Below are 24,965 nucleotides of genomic sequence, written 5' to 3'. Positions count from 1 at the left end.
TAATGTGATTTACTGGAGTTTTGCAGTTTGGAGGTGGGAGGGATCAGCAGCTGCTCTGACCAATAGGGATCCGTCTTTAAGACCCGCCCAGGACGTTCCTGTTCTCTGAACTCAAAACTCTTTGAATTCATCCTGACCAGATGCCTGAGCCTCAACTGGCTCCTCTCGATGCGGAGGAGCAGCGGCTCTACTCTGAGCTTCTCCCCCAATCCATGCTCCCATTTTGGCTGCTTGTATCTGAGATCTCGTTCTTTCAGTCATGACCCAAGGTTCATGACCATAGATGAGGGTGGGAACAACGATCGACCGGTAAAACTAGAGCTTTGCTTTTTGGCTCAGCTCTCTCTTCACCATGACGGACCGGTACTGTGCTGCTTCACGGTGGACGCTGCGCCAGTCGGCCTACCGTTCTCCCGCTCCCTTCTTCCCTCATTCATGAACAAGATCTTGAGATACTTAAACTCCTCCACTTGGGGCAGGACATCCCCCCCGACCCGGAGAAGCACTCTACCCTTTTCCGGCTCAAGACCACGGCGTCGGACTTGGAGGAACTGGTACTCATCCCGGCCGTTTCACACTCGGCTGCGAACCGCTCCAGCGAGAGCTGCAGATCACGTCTTGATGAAGCCAATAGGACCAGATCATCCGCTAAAAGCAGAGATGGATCCTATGGTCACCAAATCGGATCCCCTCAACACCCTGGCTGGTCTAGAAATTCTGGTCATAAAAGTAATGAACAGATTCGGTGACAAAGCTCAGCCCTGGAGGAGTCCAACCCTCACCGGGAACGAGCCAGACTTACTGCCAGCAAAGCCGACCAGACTCTGACACCGGTCATACAGGGACCTGACAGCCCGTTTCAAAGGGCCCGGTACCCCAGACTCCGGGAGAACCCCCCACAGGGCACCCCGAGGGACATGGTCAAACGCCTACTCCAAGTCCACAAAACACATATAGATCGGTTGGGCGAACTTCCATGCACCCTCCAGGACCCTGCTGAGGGTGTAGAGCTGGTCCTGTGTTCCACGACCACAATCAGAATCACACTGCTCTTCCTGAATCTCATGTTCAACTATCCAATGGACCCTCCTCCCCAGGACCCCCGAATAGACCTCGCCAGAGAGGCTTAAGAGTGTGACACCCTATAGTTGGAGCACACCCTCCGGTTCCCCTTTTGAAACAGGGGGACCACCACCCCAGTCTGCCAATCCAGGGAACTGCCCCTGGATTGGCAATATCCAGGGACAGTTGGGGTCCCTGCAATATTGTCCATACGTTCTGGATGTTGTAGGGTTGTGTTGGTTGACGCGACTGCAATATTGTATGGACAATATTGCAGAGTCGCGTCAACCAACACAACCCTACAACATCCAGAGCCTTAAGAACTCTGGGCGAATCTCATCCACCCCCAGGGGCCTGCCACCGAGGGCCTCGACCCCAGAGATTGGAGAGCCCAACCCAGAGTCCCCAGGCCCAGCTTCCTCAACGGAAGGCATGTTGATGGGATTCAAGAGGTCTTCGAAGTACTCCGCCCACCAGCCCACAACGTCCCGAGTTGAGGTCAGCAGCTCACCATCCCCACTGAAAACAGTGTTGGTGCTGCACTGCTTCCCCGTCCTGAAATGCCGGATGGTGGACCAGAATCGCCTGGAAGCCATACGGAAGTCTTTCTTCACGCCCGAGTTTTTGCCTCAGCAACCACCCGAGCCACACGCTGCTTCACCTGCTGGTACCCATCAGCTGCTTCCAGAGTCCCACAGGCTAAAAGGTCTGATAGGACTTCTTCTTCAGCCTGACAGCATCCCTCACTGAAGGTGTCCACCAAGGGGTTCGAGGGTTGCTGCCACGACAGGCACCAACAACATGGTCCACTCAGACTCAATGTCCCCCACCTCACCAGGGAAGTGTTTAAAGTTCTGTCAGAGATGGGAGTTAAAGCTCCGTCTCACAGGAGACTCCGCCAGATGTTCCCAGCAGACCTTCACAGCATGTCTGGGTCTGCCAGGTCTGACCAGCATCCTCCCCCACCACCGGAGCCAATCACCAAGGTAGTGGTCAGTGAACAACTCCGCTCCTCTCTTCACCCAAGTACGGCCGCAGATCCGATGAAACAATGGCAAGATCAATCATCGAACTCCAGCCTCGGGTGTCCTCGTGCCAAATGCACATATGGACACCCTTATGCCTGAACATGGTGTTCGTTATGGACAATCCGTGTCGAGCACAGAAGTCCAACAACAGAACACCACTCGAGTTCACATCAGAGGGAGCTGTTCCTCCCAACCACACCCCTCCACTGTCATTACCCACGTGAGCGTTGAAGTCCCCCAGCAAAACGAGGGAGTCCCCAGGAGGGGCACTCTCCAGTACCCCCTCTAAGGACTCCAAGAAGGGTGGGTAGGCTGAACTGTCATTTCGGCCCATAAGAACAAACGACAGTCAGAACCCGTCCCCCCACCTGTAGGCGGAGGGAGGCTACTCTCTCGTTCACCAGGGTAAACCCCAACGTACAGGCGCCGAGATGGGGAGCAACAAGTATGCCCACTCCTGCTCGACGCCTCTCACCGTGGGCAACTCCAGAGTGGAGGTACATCCAGCCCCTCTCAAGGAGGCTGGTTCCACAACCAAAGCCCTGTGTCGAGGTGAGACCGACTATTTCTAGCCGGAACCTCTCAACCTTCCCCACCAGAGAGGTGACATTCCACATCCCAAGAGCCAGCTTCAGTAACCGAGAATCGGATCGCCAGGACCGATTCCACCCTCCCTCGGCCACCACCCATCACACACTGCACCCGACCCCTTTGGCCCTTCCCATAGGTCAGGGGTGGGCACTCCAGGTCCCTGCAACTTTTAGATGTATCTCTACTTCAACACACCTGAGTCAAATACTGAGGTCATTAGCAGGTCTCTGGAGAACTTGATTGCATTTAGGAGGTGATTCAGCTATTGGACAGGTATGTTGGATCAGGGAGACAACCAAGAGTTGCAGGACACCGGCCCTCGAGGACCAGGAGATCCCATCCCTGCCATAGGTGGTGAGCCCATTGGAAGAGGGACCCATGTCTCCTCTTCGGACTGAGCCCGGCCGGGCTCCACGGGTAAAAGCCCGGCCAGCAGGCGCTCGCCAATGTGCCCCACCTCCAGGCCTGGCTCCAGGGTGGAGCCCTGGTGACCCACGTCCGGGCGAGGACGCTGGTCCTCCCCCGCCCTTATTTCAAAAATAAAATATTTCAATAAAAGATAAGATAAAAGTCTTTATTGTCACTGTCACAGGAACAACAAAATTTTACAAAGTGCCATCAGTCAGTGCATACGATTAATGTACTATCTCATAATTTATACACCATGTATAAAAATAAATAACCAATAGCTGATGCACATCGTTCATGATGATTGATGGTTATGTTTTGGTTGCATTTAGTTTTGTTATTGCTTTCAGGTAAAAACCGTCTCTCAGACGGTTGGTTCTTGTTCTGATGGTTCTGCATCGTCTCCCTGAAGGCAGCAGTGTAAACAGAGAACATCTGGGTGGGAAGTGTCCTTTATGATACAACTCAATTTACAGTTAAATGTTTGATTGAACTTTTCTGCAAAGCCAAATTATTCCACCCTCCATTTGCACAGATGTGAATAAACAGTAAAAGTTACTTTTTGCTATTTATGAAATGAACCCAAAAGAAATCATTTTGGGTTCAGGAGCTTCAGCTGCAGAACTTTATGGACTCGGGTTTTTCTGCGTTTCCATGTCAGGATCTGCAGGAGGAAATGAGACGATGATAAAACTATATTGTTAGCAGATATAATGTAAACCAAATATTAATTATTAACAGGAGAAACAGCAGAGATCTGACCTTTTCTGCCCTCTGAGGGAATTAAAATATATTTAATAACACATATTTATCACCAATGTGATAAAAACAAAAACTACAATAAAAGTTCTGCTTTTACTGGAAAGGGTGGAAAACATTTAGTTATTATTTAGAAACAGCTTTTCTGATGATTTAGTTTTCAATCTTTGATGAATTTATTATCTTTTCTAATTTTATTCTTAGACTGAATTCAGGGTTTCTAACACTGAACATACTTCATTGTTTAATTGCTCTTCAGATCCTGATGCATCTATCATTATTATATCTATTATTACTTTACTATTATTACATTACTGCAACATTTAATCTGAAAATATCATGCAAAACAAAGTCAGTTTGACCATAGTTCCTGTAGTTTTAGCTGATTCTATGATTTCTTGTCTTTCCTCTGGTTTCCATGCTGATGTTTTCTCTTCCTGTCTGAACTCAACATGTGACTGAATGAAGAAGTCAGAATAATTCAGCTGTGAGGTGGAGTGAAGGCGTTGGACTGGTTATTTTTTACAGTATTTGTGGCTCAACAGAGAGAGAAGTGGAGGTCATGCAGTAAACGGCTTGGGAATGGAACCGCTGCGTTACAGACTGCTACCTGCTAATGGCGCCGGCTCTCCCACTGAGTCACGCAGCGCCTCAGGGCTGATCCTTCGTCTGATAACTGCTTCCTGTCAGACGGGCTGAACTGCTGCTTATCAACACGTCTCCATAAATTAAAACCCTAAAATCCATGAACAGAAACTGTTTCAGTTTTATTAATGTTGGATCCATTCAGACGACGATTCACAGAGAAACTGATGAGGAAGATGAACTTTATGACACAGAGAGAAAAAACCTTAAAATACTGCAGGAAGAGCAGTAAAGGAGTTTATTCCTCATGTTCTCCAAACATTTCTACATTATAGATCTTGAATATTTCCCAGCAGCCACGGCGTTAAATAGATGAAGCAGCAGAAACTGTTCTGGGATCCGTTCACCGTTTCTGTGAACTGAAGATGCTGATGAACCAGTTGGACTGATGGAAGCTGCTCAGCCTGCTGCTGGTCAGACTGGAACAAACTGGAGTCTCAGTTTCACAGCTTGAGCTGAAGAAACGTCTCAACGTGAGATTTGTTGGCAGCTGCAGAAAAATAACTCCGATTAAAGAGAAAGTGTTCAGAGTGAAGTTTAGTCAGCTTCTAATCTATTCAAATAGATTGAAGCTTAATTCTGACGGGGACAGATGGAGGGAAAGGCCTGGCTGGATCAGTTTCAGTTGTTTTCTGTTTGCACTGTGTGAATCTTGCTGGTCTGGTTCAGCCTGAACTCTGCAGGTTTTTGAAGGAAGTGTCAGGAAAACCTTCAGTTGCTGCTGGAATGAGGAAGATCATGTCAGTGAAACACCCAGTGCAGGAATTTCACCAAACTGTCAAACGTCTGAAAGGCAGCAGAAACAGCAGCAGAGATTTCATGACTAAAGTTGAACTTTATTTCTTCATATCATCTTATTTTGATAGGAAACATCTGGTTCTGACTGGAAAGAACTTTTTCCTTCAGTCCAAACTTCATGGTGACATCACTGAGCTTCAGCAGGTGAGTCAGTTTAAATCAGTGATTTTATAAGATTTACTAGAAATATTGCTGTGAAAATTAATAACAGGTCAAAGTTTTCAACACTTAAAAAGAATAAAATCCAGGAGAAATCAATCTGATTCTAATTTTATTCCCTGCAGAAAGAAGATTATTTTGAAGTTTTCATGTTTCAGTTTTATGAAACCCAGTTTGAGCAAAATGTTGATATTTACATGTAAATGTAAGTAATATTTATTTACAGTGTGGCTGCAGTCAGACACTTTAACTGATCACAAGAAGTTTGGTTTGAAAATGAGTTTTATTCAGTGTGAGTTATGATTCAGCCGTCAGAAAAAGTAATAAATTAAATCCTGCATCAGTAATTTAAACATGTTTATTGTTTTTAATCTTCTTTCTTCTCCATCTGAACTTTCTAAACTGTTTTTCTGCTTTGAATCATAAAGTAAAACCTTAGATTGTAAAATTAGTTTTTTAACAAAAGGTAAGTTTTAAAAAATGATTAAAAAAAATAAAAATTAGTTGATTTTATTACATCCTCATGTTCGGTAATTCAAAACTTATTAACTTTTTTTGATTTGTGCAGCAATCAAAACTATTTTTCTGGGTTTTGACTAAAGGACCAATCACAGATTAAATCTGATCAAATTGATATTTTTCTGGATTTAAACTTTATTTATCTAGGATAAAATAAACACTCAATGATATTTAAAATCTTTTTTATTTGTCCTGAAACAGCAGAAGACTGAAATCAAGTTAATGTCAATAATCAGATTTTAATTCAGCAGTTGATTCTAATATAAATCCAGTCAGATTTTTCTGTTCTTGTTCTGGAAGTCGTCTAAAACCCGACCTTTGACCTCAGTGAGTCTGGAGGATCAGGATTTGCTGCTGCTTCCTGCTTTCATGTCTCAGTGGATCATAAACGCTGATCCAGTTTTATGGTGGATGATTTCTGACTAAAATCTGCATTTAGTCCTAATTTATCCATGATGAAAGAGGAAAACATGATTCTAAAGTGATTCATTTTAATCTGAACGGAAATATGGGAGAAAAAGGGAATAAATCTCACTGAATAAACTTAGGCTACGGTCTTCTTCAGGTCAGAGGTCACTGTGGGGTTGGAAGCCGTTCACACAGACGTCTCTCTGGGTTTGACTTTAATATGTAACATAAACAACAGCAAAAAGACCTGCTGTGTGAACGCAGCCTCAGTGGTTCTGTTTTTGTTTTAAAATGTCTTGGTTCTGGTTCTGGTTCTGGTTCTGGTTCCTCGGTTTGTAGTTTGAAGCGTTTAGCTGCTGCTCTAAGAACACACTGCCTGTAAAATGTCTCCTGGGTTGGGATCAATTTGAACCTCAGAAAAGAAGAAAAGTTTCTAGATCTCACTAATCTCAGGTTTTTACTGCAAATAAACCAAAATAAAAAGCATCAAAGACCCTTAAACTGAAAATATTGATATTTATTAATTTACTTAGGTTATAAATGCTGATTTTCTTGTGATATATTTTAATACCTTTGCTCTTTTATGCTTGTTAAAACCAGATTTAAGCAGATTTCCTGTCCACTCCTGTAAAACACAGACATCATGGCAGCAGGAGGACATGGTGAGTTCAGAGACCGTCGTATTAAACTCCTTCAGTAACAGAGACATGAGATGAGATGAAAGACTCAGAGCTGCTAAAACCAGATTCTGTTTTTTTACTGTTCATCTTATTTAGATTAAATTAACAATAAACTCAAATTGTTTTTCTGGTGTGAATGTCGTCTTAACTTTAGGATGTTTGAAAATGGTTGAATGTGACGCATCAATAATTTAATAACATTAATATGTATTTTGTCTGTCAAGGGATCAAGAAAACAGGATTATTTTCTAGGACAGCTGTTAAAGACCCTGGCAAGACCACAAAAAAACAAGAAAAATGCATTTTATATGCATTCACCTTTTACTACTTTTGACCAGAGCGTCTCAGTCCAGTCCTCAGTCCTGCTCTGCATGTTCTAGATGAGCCTCTATTCCAGAACAGCTGATTCAAATGGTTGCATGATCTCTAATGCAGCCAACCGACGCTGCAGAAAGCTGTTAATCACCTACAGATTTAATCCAGAAGGGAAACAAAACAAAACAGTGTTTCCAAACTTTTTCAGGCTGAGCAACACTTAACCCATTTAACAAACAGTCATGGGCCACCTAAAGGTAATTTTATTTATTTAGCACATTTTTATAAACAAGGCAATACAAAATGCTTTACTGGAATTAAAAGGAAATGCAAACAAAATAACAAACCAAAAAATCTAATAATCTTAAGTAAATAAACTAGATACTCTTTCAGGGATGTTAAACAAGTAGAAGTAAGTATTCTCTGGTCCAATTCATTTTCTGGGTTAGAAGAATAGGAGTCTAAGGTAGTTTTTCTGGGTTCCAAGTTCTAATCCCTGTTCTGGGTTGCTGAATCAATGTAAGTAACACTAGATAACTATAAGTATTCTCTGGACTTCCCATCTCCTGCTTGTTATTTTTATTTTGGGACCTTTGACAGGGGCTCAGCCAGCCCAAGTGTTTTAACTGGGCTGGTGGCACAGCTGAGATTGATGAGTGATGGGTGACATGTATGAAGTTGCTGCAGAAGTGGAGTTTTGGCGAAGAAAAAAATAATTAAAAGTACGGTGCGGGGAGGTTCTGGAAGGAAATAAAGTACCTTCACCTCGGGACGGATGTTCCCAGAGGGAAGCGTCAGATATTTTTGGCCGGGACGAAGTTTGTTTTCTTTTTAAAAAATCTTTATCTCTGAGGATTTTGTTGGCTGTAGTGGCTCTACTATTTTAGGCCGACAGGAAGGAGGGGATGGAGAGAGAGGGGGGGAATATCTCTTTATTCAGTAGTTTCAGGAGTGGTACAGATGTGCAGCAGAGTTGGAAATCAGTGGTGCTCAACCACCGGGCCGTGGACCGGTACTGGTCCGTGAATCACTTGGTACCGGCTGCAAGAAATAATGAAATATTTCCATTTTATGTATTATTTGAGTCTGGAGGATCTTTTATTTTGAAAATCCTTTACCGGATTCTCTCGGTGGCGTTTTGCCGCCAAACATTGATCCACAAGCAGCAAAACGAACAGAACCAGATCAGATTCTTTGGAAAGTTTGTCTGAAGGCCCAGAGAGGCAGGAGGATGGGTTTGTCCGGTGGTTTGATTCCCACAGTCCAAGCTGCTCTGCATGATCGGGTGACCTGATGAGCCAATGAAGCTTCAGACATGCCATGGAGACCCAGCATCACTTCAGTGTCTCATCTCCCAGAAGGAGAAACGAGTTCAGGGCTCCCTTTTAAAATGTTTCGTATCACATAAAATCAGTTCAGCCGAGAGAAAAGAAAAAAGAATTAGCAAAGTAATAATAAGGTTTGGCACCACTGCTCTAAATCATAACAGAAATGAGCCCATATTAATTCACCTCACACATTTGTCTAATACAAGTGGCAGCAGTGACACCTGCTGGCCACAAGTTTATAAAATGCTAGGACCGATAGTTTAATTTATAGGTCACAATAAACAGGCGCAAACAAGTATGGATGCCAACAAGAGCAAACGAAACAACAACGAACAAAATACTTGAATAACTCCAACATGTGCTCACAGGTGGATAGTTAACAATGTACAGCATCCCAATAACTACAGCCCGACAAAAACAACAGCAACACACAGCACGGGCGGAACTAATAAATAAAAAACCTTAATACACTTAACAAGTCACTTACAACAAGGCAGGAACGCACATCAACCCGAACCGAAACAATCGGCACCAGCTGCATGTCTCCACCCTCAGAGACATGCTTTACTGCAGCTGCTGAAAGTGCCATGAAGAACTCACCACTGGGTGGCGCACCTCCCCTCCCAGGCCAAAGAACCCAGAACCCGAGCCTTTGTAACGTCACGAGTGGTGGGTTTTTAGGAAAAGAGAAAAACTACTGAGACCTTGGCTACAGCTTTGGCTTTGTGTGACGAACCTGAAATGACCAGAGGCACTGTTCCAAATTAAACACAGTTTATTGAGCTCATAAAGCCTGCAGGCATAAATAGTCAGTTTATTTTCTTGCACAACATTTACCACACTAAACCAGAAGTCTATGCTGGCCCTGGAAAACCTGCAGCTGAAAACCATAATTAAAATCCAATTCAATAAAGTTAGAATAATAATGAAGAAAACACAGATATAATTAAATGCATCTGAGTGTTTCCCAAACAAAAACACACTCTCACAAAAATCCCTGGTGAATAAAGTGAAGATGCTATATTTATCATAAAAAAGATATAGTACCAATGGAAAAATATTAAATTTATTTAGTTCTATTACATTCTATTTTTGTAAAACTCATCTCAAATAGTTATCATAATTAAATATATAAACTATTGATAGTTTATTAGAGATGAAGTTCAGGAAGAAACTAAGGATTCAGTTAATAATCTTTGAACAATTTGAAAATGTCACTGTTCTCTTTCCTGTCTTTGTTGAAGCAGATTCTGCGTTTGCCCTCATATGGGAAACACTTTATTTGACGGAGCGTGCATTAGACTGAAATGACTCTATGAAGGAGCCTTTGAATGTTAATGTCTGTTCTCATGAAGTGTCATTTGGTAAATTATGACACGTTTAATGCTAAGTTGCAATTAAAAGTGCTAACTTTTTAAATTAGCACATTAGCCCATAATTCACAGTCACTCCACCTTCCTGTGAGTTTAAACTAAACTAAGTTTGAATGAAAAAAATATTCAGTGATAACAGTATCACTGCTAAAAATGAAAAAACAAAGTGGTCATGTTTAATAATTTTTCATGCTCTAATTAACATAGTAATACTAATGGATAAAGATTTACATAGGAAAAAATGATTTTCCTCAGGAAGGAAACACAAAAAAATAATATTTTTTGTTTAAAGAAATATGTTGAAAAAAAAAAAACTGAGGGACGTTTAACTTTTCAGCTTTTCCACCAGTGAAAAGATAAAATACATTTAATTGCATCAAAACAAACTACATTGATCAAGACATTAAGATTATTAGCTAGATTTCCACTAATAATAAAGTTGTTTCATTTTTCATTATGTTCTCATTTTGTCTTTTTCTCTGTGTCTTTGCTCCAGTGTCTGAACCTGAACTGAGGGTTGTCCTACTGGGAGGCAACTGGTCCCAGAGAAATCTAGTTAGGACCCTCATACTGGGAGGGAAAAGTTTCACCACGAAACCAAACTCCTTTATCAAAATCACTGGATCAGTGAGAAACAGGAAAATATCTGTTATCAACACTCCAGATCTGCAGTTCCCCACAGCGGACAGCATTACAGAGTTTATTAGAGGATGTGCTGCAGCCTCTCATCCTGGACCTCATGTGTTCCTGTTGGTTCTTCAGCCTGAAGACTTCACTGAGGAAGAAAAGCAGAGCATCCACCAAGCACTTTACCATTTCAATGATGAATCATTTAGTCATTCACTGGTAATGATCCTGAATCCCAAACAGGAAGGTTCAATATTAAAGGAAGAACGGATGAAGAATCCTCAGATAAGGAATCTGATCACAGAGTGTAGATACAGATATTTATTCCAAATGATGGTTGAACCTCAAGAGCTGCTGATTCAGTTTGATCAAATAATGAAAGAGAACAATGGAGAACATGTGAGATATAAAGAGCCTGAGGGAACGGCGACTCCAGCTGGTGAAGATGAAGGTTAGTAAAAATGTTCACATAATAAACAAACGTTCTTTAATCTGCTAATTTATGCTCAATATTCAGAGATCTGAGTGAAGTAAACAAATTCCTCCTTAGCTCAGTTTTAAGGAAAAAACTCAGAAGATGACAAAAAATATCTCTTAGGTTTGTTTAAAAAATAATACATTTTCATATGAACCAAAAATAGCACAAATGTATTGCAATTGGATACTTTACTGATATTTAAACCTTAAATTGATCAAATTTATGTTTCTAAAACTAAAGTTATAGAAATTAGATTAGTTTCTAAATTAACCTAACTTTAACATTGTTGCATGAATAAAGTGCCTTCTGAAACAAGAGGATACAAAAACATCACCTGTTGTTATTTTGACCCAGGCAGATGACATCCACCCATTCATTTTCTAACACCTTTAGTGGCTCTTGAGGTGCTGATGTCTGTCTCCAGCGAACGTTTCGGGCGAGAGGCAGGGTCACCCCAGACAGGTGGCCAGTCTGTCTCCAGTCTGTCTCCAGTCTGTCTCCAGTCTGTCTCCAGTCTGTCTCCAGTCTGTCTCCAGTCTGTCGCAGACTTCAACTGCATTCCCCACATTACAAAACCCAATCTCAGTGGTCAAAAACAGGAAGATAGAGGTCATCATCCCTAGGAAGGTCAAACATGAATCTGCTGTCACAAATCAGAGGTCAAAGTTCAGATCTCAGTCAGAAGTCAGAATCATGAGACGGTTCTCTGAAGACATGCAGGTCAAACAGCAGAATCACCAGAGCAGGAAAAGGTGAAGTGGATTTCTCCTGACAACATGCAGCATTAATGTAGCAAAGAAAGAGAGACAGACAAACAGCACAGCGAATGATGGGAATGTAATCAGGAATGACGCAGGATAGGAGAAAGAAAACATTCGAGGAAGAAATGTGAATCATCCAGTGGTCAGAGACAGCAGCCTGAATCCAGAGGCAGCAAACCTCAATGTGGCCGAGTCACCCTGGGGTCACCCTGGAGTCACCCTGGGGTCATCCTGGGGTCATCCTGGGGTCACCCTGGAGTCACCCTGGGGTCACCCTGGAGTCACCCTGGAGTCACCCTGGAGTCACATTGGAGTCACCCTGGGGTCACATTGGGGTCACCCTGGAGTCACCCTGGAGTCACCCTGGGGTCACACTGGAGTCACCCTGGGGTCACCCTGGAGTCACCCTGGAGTCACCCTGGGGTCACCTGGAGTCACCCTGGGGTCACCCTGGGGTCACCCTGGAGTCACCCTGGGGTCACCCTGGAGTCACCCTGGAGTCACCCTGGAGTCACCCTGGGGTCACCCTGGAGTCACCCTGGAGTCACCTTGGAGTCACCCTGGGGTCACCCTGGAGTGACTCGGGAGTCACCCTGGAGTCACCCTGGAGTCACCCTGGAGTCACCCTGGGGTCACCCTGGAGTCACCCTGGGGTCACCCTGGAGTCACCCTGGAGTCACCTTGGGGTCATCCTGGAGTCACCCTGGGGTCACCCTGGAGTCACCCTGGGGTCACCCTGGAGTCACCCTGGGGTCACCCTGGGGTCACCCTGGGGTCACATTGGAGTCACCCTGGGGTCACATTGGAGTCACCCTGGGTTCACATTGGAGTCACCCTGGAGTCACCCTGGAGTCACCCTGGGGTCATCCTGGAGTCACCCTGGGGTCACCCTGGAGTCACCCTGGGGTCACCCTGGAGTCACCCTGGAGTCACCCTGGGGTCACCTGGAGTCACCCTGGGGTCACCCTGGGGTCACCCTGGAGTCACCCTGGGGTCACCCTGGAGTCACCCTGGAGTCACCCTGGAGTCACCCTGGGGTCACCCTGGAGTCACCCTGGAGTCACCCTGGAGTCACCTTGGGGTCATCCTGGAGTCACCCTGGGGTCACCCTGGGGTCACCTTGGGTCACCCTGGAGTCACCCTGGGGTCACCCTGGAGTCACCCTGGGGTCACCCTGGGGTCACCCTGGGGTCACCCTGGAGTCACCCTGGGGTCACCTGGAGTCACCCTGGGGTCACCCTGGGGTCACCCTGGTGTCACCCTAAAGTCACCCTGGAGTCACCCTGGAGTCACCCTGGGGTCATCCTGGGGTCACCCTGGGGTCACCCTGGGGTCACATTGGGGTCACCCTGGGGTCACCCTGGGGTCACATTGGGGTCACCCTGGGGTCACCCTGGAGTCACCCTGGGGTCACATTGGGGTCACCCTGGGGTCACCCTGGAGTCACCCTGGGGTCACATTGGGGTCACCCTGGGGTCACCCTGGGGTCACATTGGGGTCACCCTGGGGTCACCCTGGAGTCAAACTGGGGTCACATTGGGGTCACCCTGGAGTCACCCTGGGGTCACATTGGGGTCACCCTGGGGTCACCCTGGGGTCACATTGGGGTCACCCTGGAGTCACCCTGGGGTCACATTGGGGTCACCCTGGGGTCACCCTGGAGTCACCCTGGGGTCATCCTGGGGTCACCCTGGGGTCACCCTGGAGTCACCCTGGGGTCACCCTGGGGTCACATTGGGGTCACCCTGGGGTCACCCTGGAGTCACCCTGGAGTCACCCTGGAGTCACCCTGGAGTCACCCTGGGGTCACATTGGGGTCACCCTGGGGTCACCCTGGAGTCACCCTGGGGTCATCCTGGGGTCACCCTGGGGTCACCCTGGGGTCACCCTGGAGTCACCCTGGAGTCACCCTGGGGTCACCCTGGAGTCACCCTGGAGTCACCCTGGGGTCACCCTGGGGTCACCCTGGAGTCACCCTGGGGTCACCTGGAGTCACCCTGGAGTCACCCTGGAGTCACCCTGGGGTCACCCTGGAGTCACCCTGGAGTCACCCTGGGGTCACCCTGGGGTCACCTGGAGTCACCCTGGGGTCACCTGGAGTCACCTTGGGTCACCCTGGATTCACCCTGGGGTCACCCTGGAGTCACCCTGGAGTCACCCTGGGGTCACCCTGGGGTCACCCTGGAGTCACCCTGGGGTCACCTGGAGTCACCCTGGGGTCACCCTGGTGTCACCCTAAAGTCACCCTGGAGTCACCCTGGAGTCACCCTGGGGTCACATTGGGGTCACCCTGGAGTCACCCTGGGGTCACATTGGGGTCACCCTGGGGTCACCCTGGGGTCACATTGGGGTCACCCTGGAGTCACCCTGGGGTCACATTGGGGTCACCCTGGGGTCACCCTGGAGTCACCCTGGGGTCATCCTGGGGTCACCCTGGAGTCACACTGGGGTCACCCTGGGGTCACATTGGGGTCACCCTGGGGTCACCCTGGAGTCACCCTGGAGTCACCCTGGAGTCACCCTGGAGTCACCCTGGGGTCACATTGGGGTCACCCTGGGGTCACCCTGGAGTCACCCTGGGGTCATCCTGGGGTCACCCTGGGGTCACCCTGGGGTCACCCTGGAGTCACCCTGGAGTCACCCTGGGGTCACCCTGGAGTCACCCTGGAGTCACCCTGGGGTCACCCTGGGGTCACCCTGGAGTCACCCTGGGGTCACCTGGAGTCACCCTGGAGTCACCCTGGAGTCACCCTGGGGTCACCCTGGAGTCACCCTGGAGTCACCCTGGGGTCACCCTGGGGTCACCCTGGAGTCACCCTGGGGTCACCTGGAGTCACCTTGGGTCACCCTGGATTCACCCTGGGGTCACCCTGGAGTCACCCTGGAGTCACCCTGGGGTCACCCTGGGGTCACCCTGGGGTCACCCTGGAGTCACCCTGGGGTCACCTGGAGTCACCCTGGGGTCACCCTGGGGTCACCCTGGTGTCACCCTAAAGTCACCCTGGAGTCACCCTGGAGTCACCCTGGGGTCATCCTGGGGTCACCCTGGGGTCACCCTGGGGTCACATTGGGGTCACCCTGGGGTCACCCTGGGGTCACATTGGGGTCACCCTGGGGTCACCCTGGAGTCACCCTGGGGTCACATTGGGGTCACCCTGGGGTCACCCTGGGGTCACCTGGAGTCACCCTGGGGTCACCCTGGGGTCACCCTGGTGTCACCCTAAAGTCACACTGGAGTCACCCTGGGGTCACATTGGGGTCACCCTGGAGTCACCCTGGGGTCACCTGGAGTCACCCTGGGGTCACCCTGGGGTCACCCTGGTGTCACCCTAAAGTCACCCTGGAGTCACCCTGGGGTCATCCTGGGGTCACCCTGGGGTCACCCTGGGGTCACATTGGGGTCACCCTGGGGTCACCCTGGGGTCACCCTGGAGTCACCCTGGGGTCACATTGGGGTCACCCTGGAGTCACCCTGGGGTCACCTGGAGTCACCCTGGGGTCACCCTGGGGTCACCCTGGTGTCACCCTAAAGTCACCCTGGAGTCACCCTGGAGTCACCCTGGGGTCACCCTGGGGTCACATTGGGGTCACCCTGGGGTCACCCTGGGGTCACATTGGGGTCACCCTGGGGTCACCCTGGAGTCACCCTGGGGTCACATTGGGGTCACCCTGGGGTCACCCTGGAGTCACCCTGGGGTCACATTGGGGTCACCCTGGGGTCACCCTGGGGTCACATTGGGGTCACCCTGGGGTCACCCTGGAGTCACCCTGGGGTCACATTGGGGTCAACCTGGAGTCACCCTGGGGTCACATTGGGGTCACCCTGGGGTCACATTGGGGTCACCCTGGAGTCACCCTGGGGTCACATTGGGGTCACCCTGGGGTCACCCTGGAGTCACCCTGGGGTAATCCTGGGGTCACCCTGGGGTCACCCTGGAGTCACCCTGGGGTCACATTGGGGTCACCCTGGGGTCACCCTGGAGTCACCCTGGAGTCACCCTGGGGTCACCCTGGAGTCACCCTGGAGTCACCCTGGGGTCACATTGGGGTCACCCTGGGGTCACCCTGGAGTCACCCTGGGGTCATCCTGGGGTCACCCTGGGGTCACCCTGGGGTCACCCTGGAGTCACCCTGGAGTCACCCTGGGGTCACCCTGGGGTCACATTGGGGTCACCCTGGGGTCACCCTGGAGTCACCCTGGGGTCACATTGGGGTCACCCTGGGGTCACCCTGGAGTCACCCTGGGGTCATCCTGGGGTCACCCTGGAGTCACCCTGGAGTCACCCTGGGGTCACCCTGGAGTCAACCTGGGGTCACCCTGGGGTCACCCTGGAGTCACCCTGGAGTCACCCTGGAGTCACCCTGGAGTCACTCTGGAGTCACCCTGGGGTCACCCTGGGGTCACCCTGGAGTCACCCTGGGGTCACCCTGGGGTCACCCTGGAGTCACCCTGGAGTCACCCTGGGGTCACCCTGGGGTCACCCTGGAGTCAGCCTGGAGTCACCCTGGAGTCACCCTGGGGTCACCCTGGAGTCACCCTGGGGTCACTCTGGAGTCATCCTGGAGTCACCCTGGGGTGACATTGGGGTCACCCTGGGATCACCCTGGACTCACCCTGGAGTCACCCTGGAGTCACCCTGGGGTCACCCTGGAGTCACCCTGGAGTCACCCTGGGGTCACCCTGGGGTCACCCTGGAGTCACCCTGGGGTCACATTGGGGTCACCCTGGAGTCACCCTGGGGTCACCCTGGAGTCACCCTGGAGTCACCCTGGGGTTATCCTGGGGTCACCCTGGAGTCACCCTGGAGTCACCCTGGAGTCACCCTGGGGTCACCCTGGGGTCACCCTGGAGTCACCCTGGAGTCACCCTGGGGTCACCCTGGAGTCACCCTGGAGTCACCCTGGAGTCAGCCTGGAGTCACCCTGAGGTCACTCTGGAGTCATCCTGGAGTCACCCTGGAGTCACCCTGGGGTCACATTGGGGTCACCCTGGGGTCACCCTGGAGTCACCCTGGGGTCATCCTGGGGTCACCCTGGGGTCACCCTGGAGTCACCCTGGAGTCACCCTGGGGTCACCCTGGGGTCACATTGGGGTCACCCTGGGGTCACCCTGGAGTCACCCTGGGGTCACATTGGGGTCACCCTGGGGTCACCCTGGAGTCACCCTGGGGTCATCCTGGGGTCACCCTGGGGTCACCCTGGGGTCACCCTGGAGTCACCCTGGAGTCACCCTGGGGTCACATTGGGGTCACCCTGGGGTCACCCTGGAGTCACCCTGGGGTCACCTGGGGTCACCCTGGAGTCACCCTGGAGTCACCCTGGGGTCATCCTGGGGTCACCCTGGAGTCACCCTGGAGTCACCCTGGGGTCACCCTGGAGTCAACCTGGGGTCACCCTGGGGTCACCCTGGAGTCACCCTGGAGTCACTCTGGAGTCACCCTGGGGTCACCCTGGGGTCACCCTGGAGTCACCCTGGAGTCACCCTGGAGTCACCCTGGGGTCACCCTGGGGTCACCCTGGAGTCACCCTGGAGTCACCCTGGGGTCACCCTGGGGTCACCCTGGAGTCAGCCTGGAGTCACCCTGGAGTCACCCTGGGGTCACCCTGGAGTCACCCTGGGGTCACTCTGGAGTCATCCTGGAGTCACCCTGGGGTGACATTGGGGTCACCCTGGGATCACCCTGGACTCACCTGGAGTCACCCTGGAGTCACCCTGGAGTCACCCTGGAGTCACCCTGGGGTCACCCTGGGGTCACATTGGAGTCACCCTGAGGTCACTCTGGAGTCATCCTGGAGTCACCCTGGAGTCACCCTGGGGTCACATTGGGGTCACCCTGGGATCACCCTGGAGTCACCCTGGAGTCACATTGGGGTCACCCTGGAGTCACCCTGGAGTCACATTGGGGTCACCCTGGAGTCACCCTGGGGTCACCCTGGAGTCACCCTGGAGTCACCCTGGGGTCACCCTGGAGTCACCCTGGAGTCACCCTGGGGTCACCCTGGGGTCACCCTGGAGTCACCCTGGAGTCACCCTGGGGTCACATTGGGGTCACCCTGGAGTCACCCTGGGGTCACCCTGGAGTCACCCTGGAGTCACCCTGGGGTCACATTGGAGTCACCCTGGAGTCACCCTGGAGTCACCCTGGGGTCACCCTGGGGTCACCCTGGAGTCACCCTGGAGTCACCCTGGAGTCACCCTGGAGTCACCCTGGGGTCACCCTGGGGTCACCCTGGAGTCACCCTGGGGTCACATTGGGGTCACCCTGGAGTCACCCTGGAGTCAACCTGGGGTCACCCTGGGGTCACCCTGGAGTCACCCTGGGGTCACCCTGGAGTCACCCTGGAGTCACCCTGGGGTCACCCTGGAGTCACCCTGGAGTCACCCTGGGGTCACATTGGGGTCACCCTGGAGTCACCCTGGAGTCAACCTGGGGTCACCCTGGGGTCACCCTGGAGTCACCCTGGGGTCACCCTGGGGTCACCCTGGAGTCACCCTGGGGTCACATTGGGGTCACCCTGGGGTCACTCTGGAGTCACCCTGGAGTCACCCTGGAGTCACCCTGGGGTCACCCTGGGGTCACCCTGGAGTCACCCTGGAGTCACCCTGGGGTCACCCTGGAGTCACCCTGGAGTCACCCTGGGGTCACATTGGGGTCACCCTGGGGTCACTCTGGAGTCACCCTGGAGTCACCCTGGAGTCACCCTGGGGTCACCCTGGAGTCACCCTGGGGTCACCCTGGAGTCACCCTGGAGTCACCCTGGAGTCACATTGGGGTCATCCTGGGGTCACATTGCTGCATGTCTTCCCCCCTTTCTCTCTGCTCCTTCCTGTTAGATTACTGTTAATCTGACAGGATTAGTAATCCCATTAGATTAGGTTTTAGTGTCAACTTGAAAAACTTCTTTCAAAAGAAATGGAAATGATGATATCTTTATGTTTCTTTTTGCTGAAGTGATGAATGATGTTGTTAGTCTAATAATGGATGTTACAACACAAACAGTCCAGTTTAACACACTCAGTGATTTCAGTCTGTTTTGGGTTTTTCCAGCATGTTGTTCATCTGATTCTCTGTAAAGTTATGTTTCATCATTTCATTTTTCTCTTTGTTGTGTTCCAGTTTCTGCATTTAGGATTGTACTCTTTGGGGAAAATGAGAACAAAAAGACTGAACTTGTCAAGCAGATGATCAGAAATCAAGAGTTTGTCATCCGAAAACCTTCTTCCCAATGTGTGGCTCACTGTGGACAACTGAGAGGAAAACCAGTGACAATGGTGACATTTCCTGACCTGTTCAGTCTGACTGAGAGTCAAATGGCAGCAGAGTTAAAGAGCTGCTGGGATCTTTGTCATCCTGGACCAAATGTTCTGCTGCTGATGGTGAATTCTTCAGATTTCACAGAGGAGAAGAAAAAAAAACTGGATTCCTTCCTGAAAAAGTTTGATGAAAATGCCCAGAAACACTCAATGGTCATCAGAACAAATGAAATTGATAAACAGGATTCTGTTCTTAATTCATTCATCGCAGATAGACAGTATGAAGATAGACAGTACAACATGGCTGACAACAATCTCCAGAATTTAATGAAGAAGATTGAAGATATTGTAAATCGTGACCAAAGTGCCTTCCTGAAGCTCAAAGAGGATAAAGCAGAGTCAAAACGTGACGAGACTCTGCAACACTCAAACCGGGTTTTGTTAGAGAAGACGTCAGAATCGGGCCGAATGGAGGATAAACTACAGCAACAGACAGGTTGGTAGACAGTTTGCTGTTTTTGGTCCACATTAGAGTTCAATGTGCATTCTCACAAACAAACTTTGTAGAGAAACCAACTGGAGTTCCTCTAAGAACAGGACTGGTGTGAATGGACCTGAGCCAAGGTGGGTAGTACGAGTCCTGGAGAACCGCTGACCTGCAGCTTTAGATCAATCTCTGGTCCAGAACCTGAGTTACATAATGAGGTGATGAGCAGGAGAACCTGATGCACTGCAGGAAGAGATTCAGCTGTTTGATTATTAGGATCCATATTACATGTTGCCATTACATTGTTCCTGGGATTCACATCATAACACATCATTTACTACAAACCCAGTTATACACACTTAACATAACATTAGAAACATAACATGAATTCATAAATACACAATTATAACACTTTATAAAATGAACTCTGGGTTAAAGTGATCTGTGAATTTATCATCTTTCATCTCATAGTTATTATTTATTCTGTAATTTCCCAGGTAATCCAGAGCGTCTCCGGATCGTTCTGATTGGGAAAACTGGCAGTGGGAAGAGTTCATCAGGAAACACCATCCTGGGAAGAAACCAGTTTAAATCTGGAGTTTCTCCACAGTCAGTTACTAGAAGCTGTGAGAAAGCTGAATGTGTGATAGACGATCGCCATGTTGATGTTGTTGACACTCCTGGTCTGTTTGACACCAGCTTGTCCTTGAGTCAGGTTAATGAAGAGATAAGGGAATGTATCAATCTGGTGCATCCAGGTCCTCATGTCTTCCTGCTGGTTTTACCGATCGGCAGATTCTCTATAGAAGACACTGAGACACTGAAACTGATTCAGGAAGTTTTGGGAGAAAATTATAAGAAGTTTACCATCGTCCTGTTTACCAGAGGAGATACACTGGAATGTGATGAGATCTCCATTGAACAATACGTTAAAGATCATTGTGATGATGCCTGTAAGAATCTGATCAGAGAGTGTGGAGGAAGATACCATGTGTTCAATAACCATCAAATAAAGAATCGATCACAAGTTACTGATCTGATCAAAAATATCAACATGATGGAGAATGAAGGCAAATGCTACACCAGGGAGATGTTACCTGGTCAACAGAAACCAAAATAAAATCTCCTGTTTGACTAATAAAGTTTATCTGAATCTGATTAGTGTTAAAATAAAGAAAAAGAAAACAAAATAAACTCCAGAATGCAAAGCACTCAGCCAATCATTTGTTTCTGAAAATGCATATTAATACCAACCTGTAATATTTCCTTAGTTATTGGTGCTTCACTTTTATTATCTTGCCCCTTTTTACATTTTAGTGTTGTTTATTTCATTCTTTTCATTTTCATTGTTATTTTAACTTTACTGGATTAATCATTTTGTAACAGAATGAAATATTGGAGATTAGAAAAACTTCATTTAAATAAAATATGGGCTCAAACTACATATTTTCAGTATTTTCTGTAGTGTTGAAAAAAAGCAGCTACAATAACTTTACATTGTTGACGCTGCCATCTTTAAAGGGCTGGAAATGCCGGGTAGTGACGGAGGAAAAACAACACAGCCTTTAGCTTCATTTGGCCTGAGTGCAGTGCAGTGCGGTGCAGCCTGTGGCCTTTTATTAACAGATTTCACACACCTGTGTAAATCCCCGCCCACAACAGGTAATCAGCAAGAACATCAACAAGATTCAACACCCCCACTTGTTCTTATGCTGACATAATACATTTACATGTCATTGCTTTACATTTACATGCCAAAAATAAAACATGCAAATTTATCCATTCTCATTTTAGTTACAGGCTTTGTTAAAATATCAGCCACCATTTCTGTTGTTGGACAGTAAGACAGAGTTATTTTTCCATCACAAAGTGCAGACCGAATAAAGTGATACCGAATATCAATGTGTTTGCACCTTTGACGATAGACCGGACTTTTAGAAAGAGCAATTGCACCTTGATTGTCCTCAAAAATAGTCACAGGTGTATATTCACATCCAAAGTCCATTCCATTCATTAGATTCACAAGATAGATACTTTCCTGTGTAGCAGCAGCCAAAGCAATATATTCAGCTTCACATGTAGACAAAGAAACTGTGGGTTGCTTTTTAGACTTCCAGGAAATAATGGGTCCAGTTTCAGATAGACTAAAACAGTAACCAGTCATACTTCGTCTGTCCTTCTGGTCTCCTGCCCAGTCTGCATCACAGAATGCCACAAGTTTAAGATTTTGTTCATTTTTCTTGAAGCATAATTCCTGATTTAGTGTACATTTCAAATACCTCAATACATGCTTTGCTGCAACCCAATGTTGTTCTCTTGGTTCAGACAAGTATTGTGACAACTTACTGACAATAAAACTCAAATCTGGTCTAGTGCTCATCATTACATAGATCAAACTTCCCACTACTTCACGATATCTTTTATGATCAGCAGGTTGACCTTCACTGTCAAACTTCATTTTATTTTCACAGGGGGTTGACCTTGGTTTGCAGTTAGTCATGCCAAACCTCTCCAATATTTTTATAATGTATCTTTTCTGGTTCATTTTTACTTGACCGTGGTTCTGTGTAAAATCAATCCCTAGAAAATATTTCAGTTTCCCAAGATCTTTAATTTTAAACTTAGCAGCCAACATTTTCTTCACACTTTTGAGTATTTGATCATTACTAGCTGCAATAATAAGGTCATCAACCCAAATAATCAAGATCACTCTCTCATGTTCATTTTCTTTACTGTAAACACAATAGTCAGCAGGTTTCTGCACAGTCAATTTCAATAAGGAAATCATGTAACATTTTATTCCAATTTCGTCCTGACTGTTTCAGACCATAAAGTGACTTGTTAAGCTTACAGACTAATTTTTCTCCTGTCTCTGTTACCACCTCAAATCCTTCGGGTTGTTCTAAAAATATCTCACAATCGATAGGGGCGTGTAAATATGCCTTTTTGACATCCATTTGGTGCAATTCCAAATCATATTGAGCAGCAAGCTGCATCAGAACACGCACAGATGTCATATCAGAGAAAAAGTCTCATTATAATCAATACCAGCAACCTGACTATAGCCTTTTGCTACGTATCTAGCCTTATAAAGGGTCTCCACAGGATTTTCTTTAATATTAAATACCCATCTACCCCCCACTGCTTGCTTACCTTCAGGTAATGAAGTTAGGGTGTAAGTATTATTCTCTATCAAAGAATCCATTTCATCCTTCATAGCTTTAGCCCATAGTTGTGATTGTGGTGAGCTCATAGCTTCTTCCACTGTCTTAGGCACATCACATGCAAGCCTATAACAATAGTCAATGTTCATGTGTGCTTGATCATCCTCACATTTCATTTCATAATCCTGATCTGTGTAATACTTAGGAGGTCTCCTGTCTCGCTTAGGATAACGTACACCAGGGTTACCTCCAGTTTGATCTAAGTTCTCATCATTATCACAAGACTCAGATTTCATCTCTTGTGAGATAACTGTTCTCAAATCTGGTTTCAATTGTACACTTTCAACTTTCTTCTTGAGTAAAATATTTTCATTTATGTCATCATCAGTCTGAGTGTCACATTCAATAGTACTTTTTGTGGTAAACTTTACCAGCCTGTTCTTAAGTACTCGTCCTGTATTTGGATAAAAGATGAGATATGCAGGACTATTTTTGTCATAACCAACAAAAATTCCTTTTTCACAACGTGGATCCAACTTTTTCTTGTCATATTTATATGCATAACATTCAGATCCAAAAGTTCTCATTTTTGAAAGGTCTGGTTTCTTTCCAGTTAACATGTAATATGGAGTCTGCTCAACACGTCTGTTGTAACATCTATTACGAATAATAGCAGCCGTCTGAACTGCATATGTCCATAAATTTTTAGGCAGATTACTCTCAATTAGCATGCATCTTGCCATTTCAAAAATAGTTCTCCATGTTCTCTCAGCTGTCCCATTCTGATGGGGAGAATAAGGGGCTGAAGTTTCATGTCTAATGGCATTTTGACTTAGCAATGATTGGAACTCTCTGGACATAAATTCAGTTCCATTATCAGATCTTATACATTTAATTTTTCCATGAGGTGCCACATCTGCAATAAACTTCTCTGTTCCCTTAACAGTATCACTCTTAGCTTTCAGAAAATAGGTAAAGATAGCACCTGAAAAATCATCTGTAAAAGCCAAGGTATATCTAAACCCATCTTTAGCAGCTGGTTCTATTGGTCCAGCCAGATCTGCATGTACAAGATCTAATGCACCTTTAGCTTTATCATCAGGATCTCTATTTCTGGTCTGAGCAAATTTACCTTTTATGCATACTTCACATTTCAGATCAGGTTTTTCACTTTTACCTCTAATTTTCATTCCATCTACAACACTTTCTAACTTCGACACATCATCATAGTTACAGTGACCTAAAATTTCATGCCACGTTTGGATGTCATAGCAGCCATTGCACTTAACATCATCTGCAACAGTATTTAAATAAAACATTCTATCATAAACATCAATATCAAAAACCGTACCATTTTTATGGATGAGCCTGTTCTGTCCATCTTTGAAGATGACTGTCGCTCCTTGGGCAGTTGCGGCTTTAACCGAAAAGATGTCCTGAGAAAATGATGGCAAGTATAAAGTGTCCTTTAACATTATCTCTACAATTCGGCCGTTGCTGTCTCTCAAATGAACTCTGGCGGTGCCCTTCTTCAGCGCGATGCCCCTGGTCCTCACGCCGTCAGCCAACTCCAAAATATGGCTCTGAGGCTTAAAAGTCAAGTCAAAATCCTTGAATTTAGCAGCGTCTGTCACAATGTGCTTTGTTGCACCCGAGTCGACCATGAGGCCCTTCACCTTCATGCCATTGATCTGGGCATCAGCAATCTGCTTCACCTTGAAAGCGAATGTATAGTCCTCCTCATCCATTGCTTGCTTGATCTTGTCTCTCCTTTTCCGCCGACAATTTGCGTCCTTATGCGTGGCGCTCTTGCAAAAACTACACCACTGTTTCGGCTCTCTGCGCTCTCCCGAGGTTGAAGAACAATCCAGGGCTTTGTGCCCCCTCTGGCCGCAGTTGTAACAGGTGAGTTTCATACTCCAATTGTCTCTTCCTTTAACTTTCATCACGCCATCTTCTGCTGAGCCAGCAACACACAACATCTCTGTGCTCTCATAGCTTCTTAGCTTCGTTTTAAATTGGGAAAAAGTTAACTCTTCATCACTCTGTGTAACATAAACAGAGAATGGTTTAAACTCATCAGGCAGGCCTTTTAAAATCATTGCCGTCAGCAGGCCATC

At 47.5% G+C, this 24,965-nt stretch overlaps 2 protein-coding genes across 3 annotated transcripts in view; both read left to right on the top strand.

Moving 5' to 3' along the window:
• Positions 1–24,965, top strand: part of LOC129365916 (GTPase IMAP family member 4-like) — a 94,216-nt gene that overhangs the window by 7,230 nt on the left and 62,021 nt on the right. Inside the window, exons 2-3 of one of the 2 annotated variants that reach the window (XM_055039467.1) lie at positions 19,516–19,690; positions 20,179–20,837. In XM_055039467.1, the coding sequence (XP_054895442.1) occupies positions 19,522–19,690; positions 20,179–20,801 (792 nt within the window). In that variant the 5' untranslated portion in view covers positions 19,516–19,521 and the 3' untranslated portion in view covers positions 20,802–20,837. Of the gene's footprint in view, positions 1–19,515; positions 19,691–20,178; positions 20,838–24,965 lie in introns of those variants that run through there. The other variant, XM_055039468.1, reaches the window with a different exon arrangement.
• Positions 2,522–11,224, top strand: LOC129366052 (GTPase IMAP family member 2-like). Its single transcript, XM_055039639.1, has 2 exons — positions 2,522–2,642; positions 10,570–11,224. The coding sequence occupies exons 1-2, from the start codon at positions 2,522–2,524 to the stop codon at positions 11,154–11,156; spliced, it is 708 nt and encodes a 235-aa protein (XP_054895614.1). The 3' UTR covers positions 11,157–11,224.

This window comes from Poeciliopsis prolifica, unplaced genomic scaffold (genome assembly GCF_027474105.1).
Source record: "Poeciliopsis prolifica strain line A6 unplaced genomic scaffold, Auburn_PproV2 SCAFFOLD014, whole genome shotgun sequence".
Lineage (NCBI taxonomy): Eukaryota > Metazoa > Chordata > Actinopteri > Cyprinodontiformes > Poeciliidae > Poeciliopsis > Poeciliopsis prolifica.
This window is presented reverse-complemented; position numbering and strand designations above follow the sequence as displayed.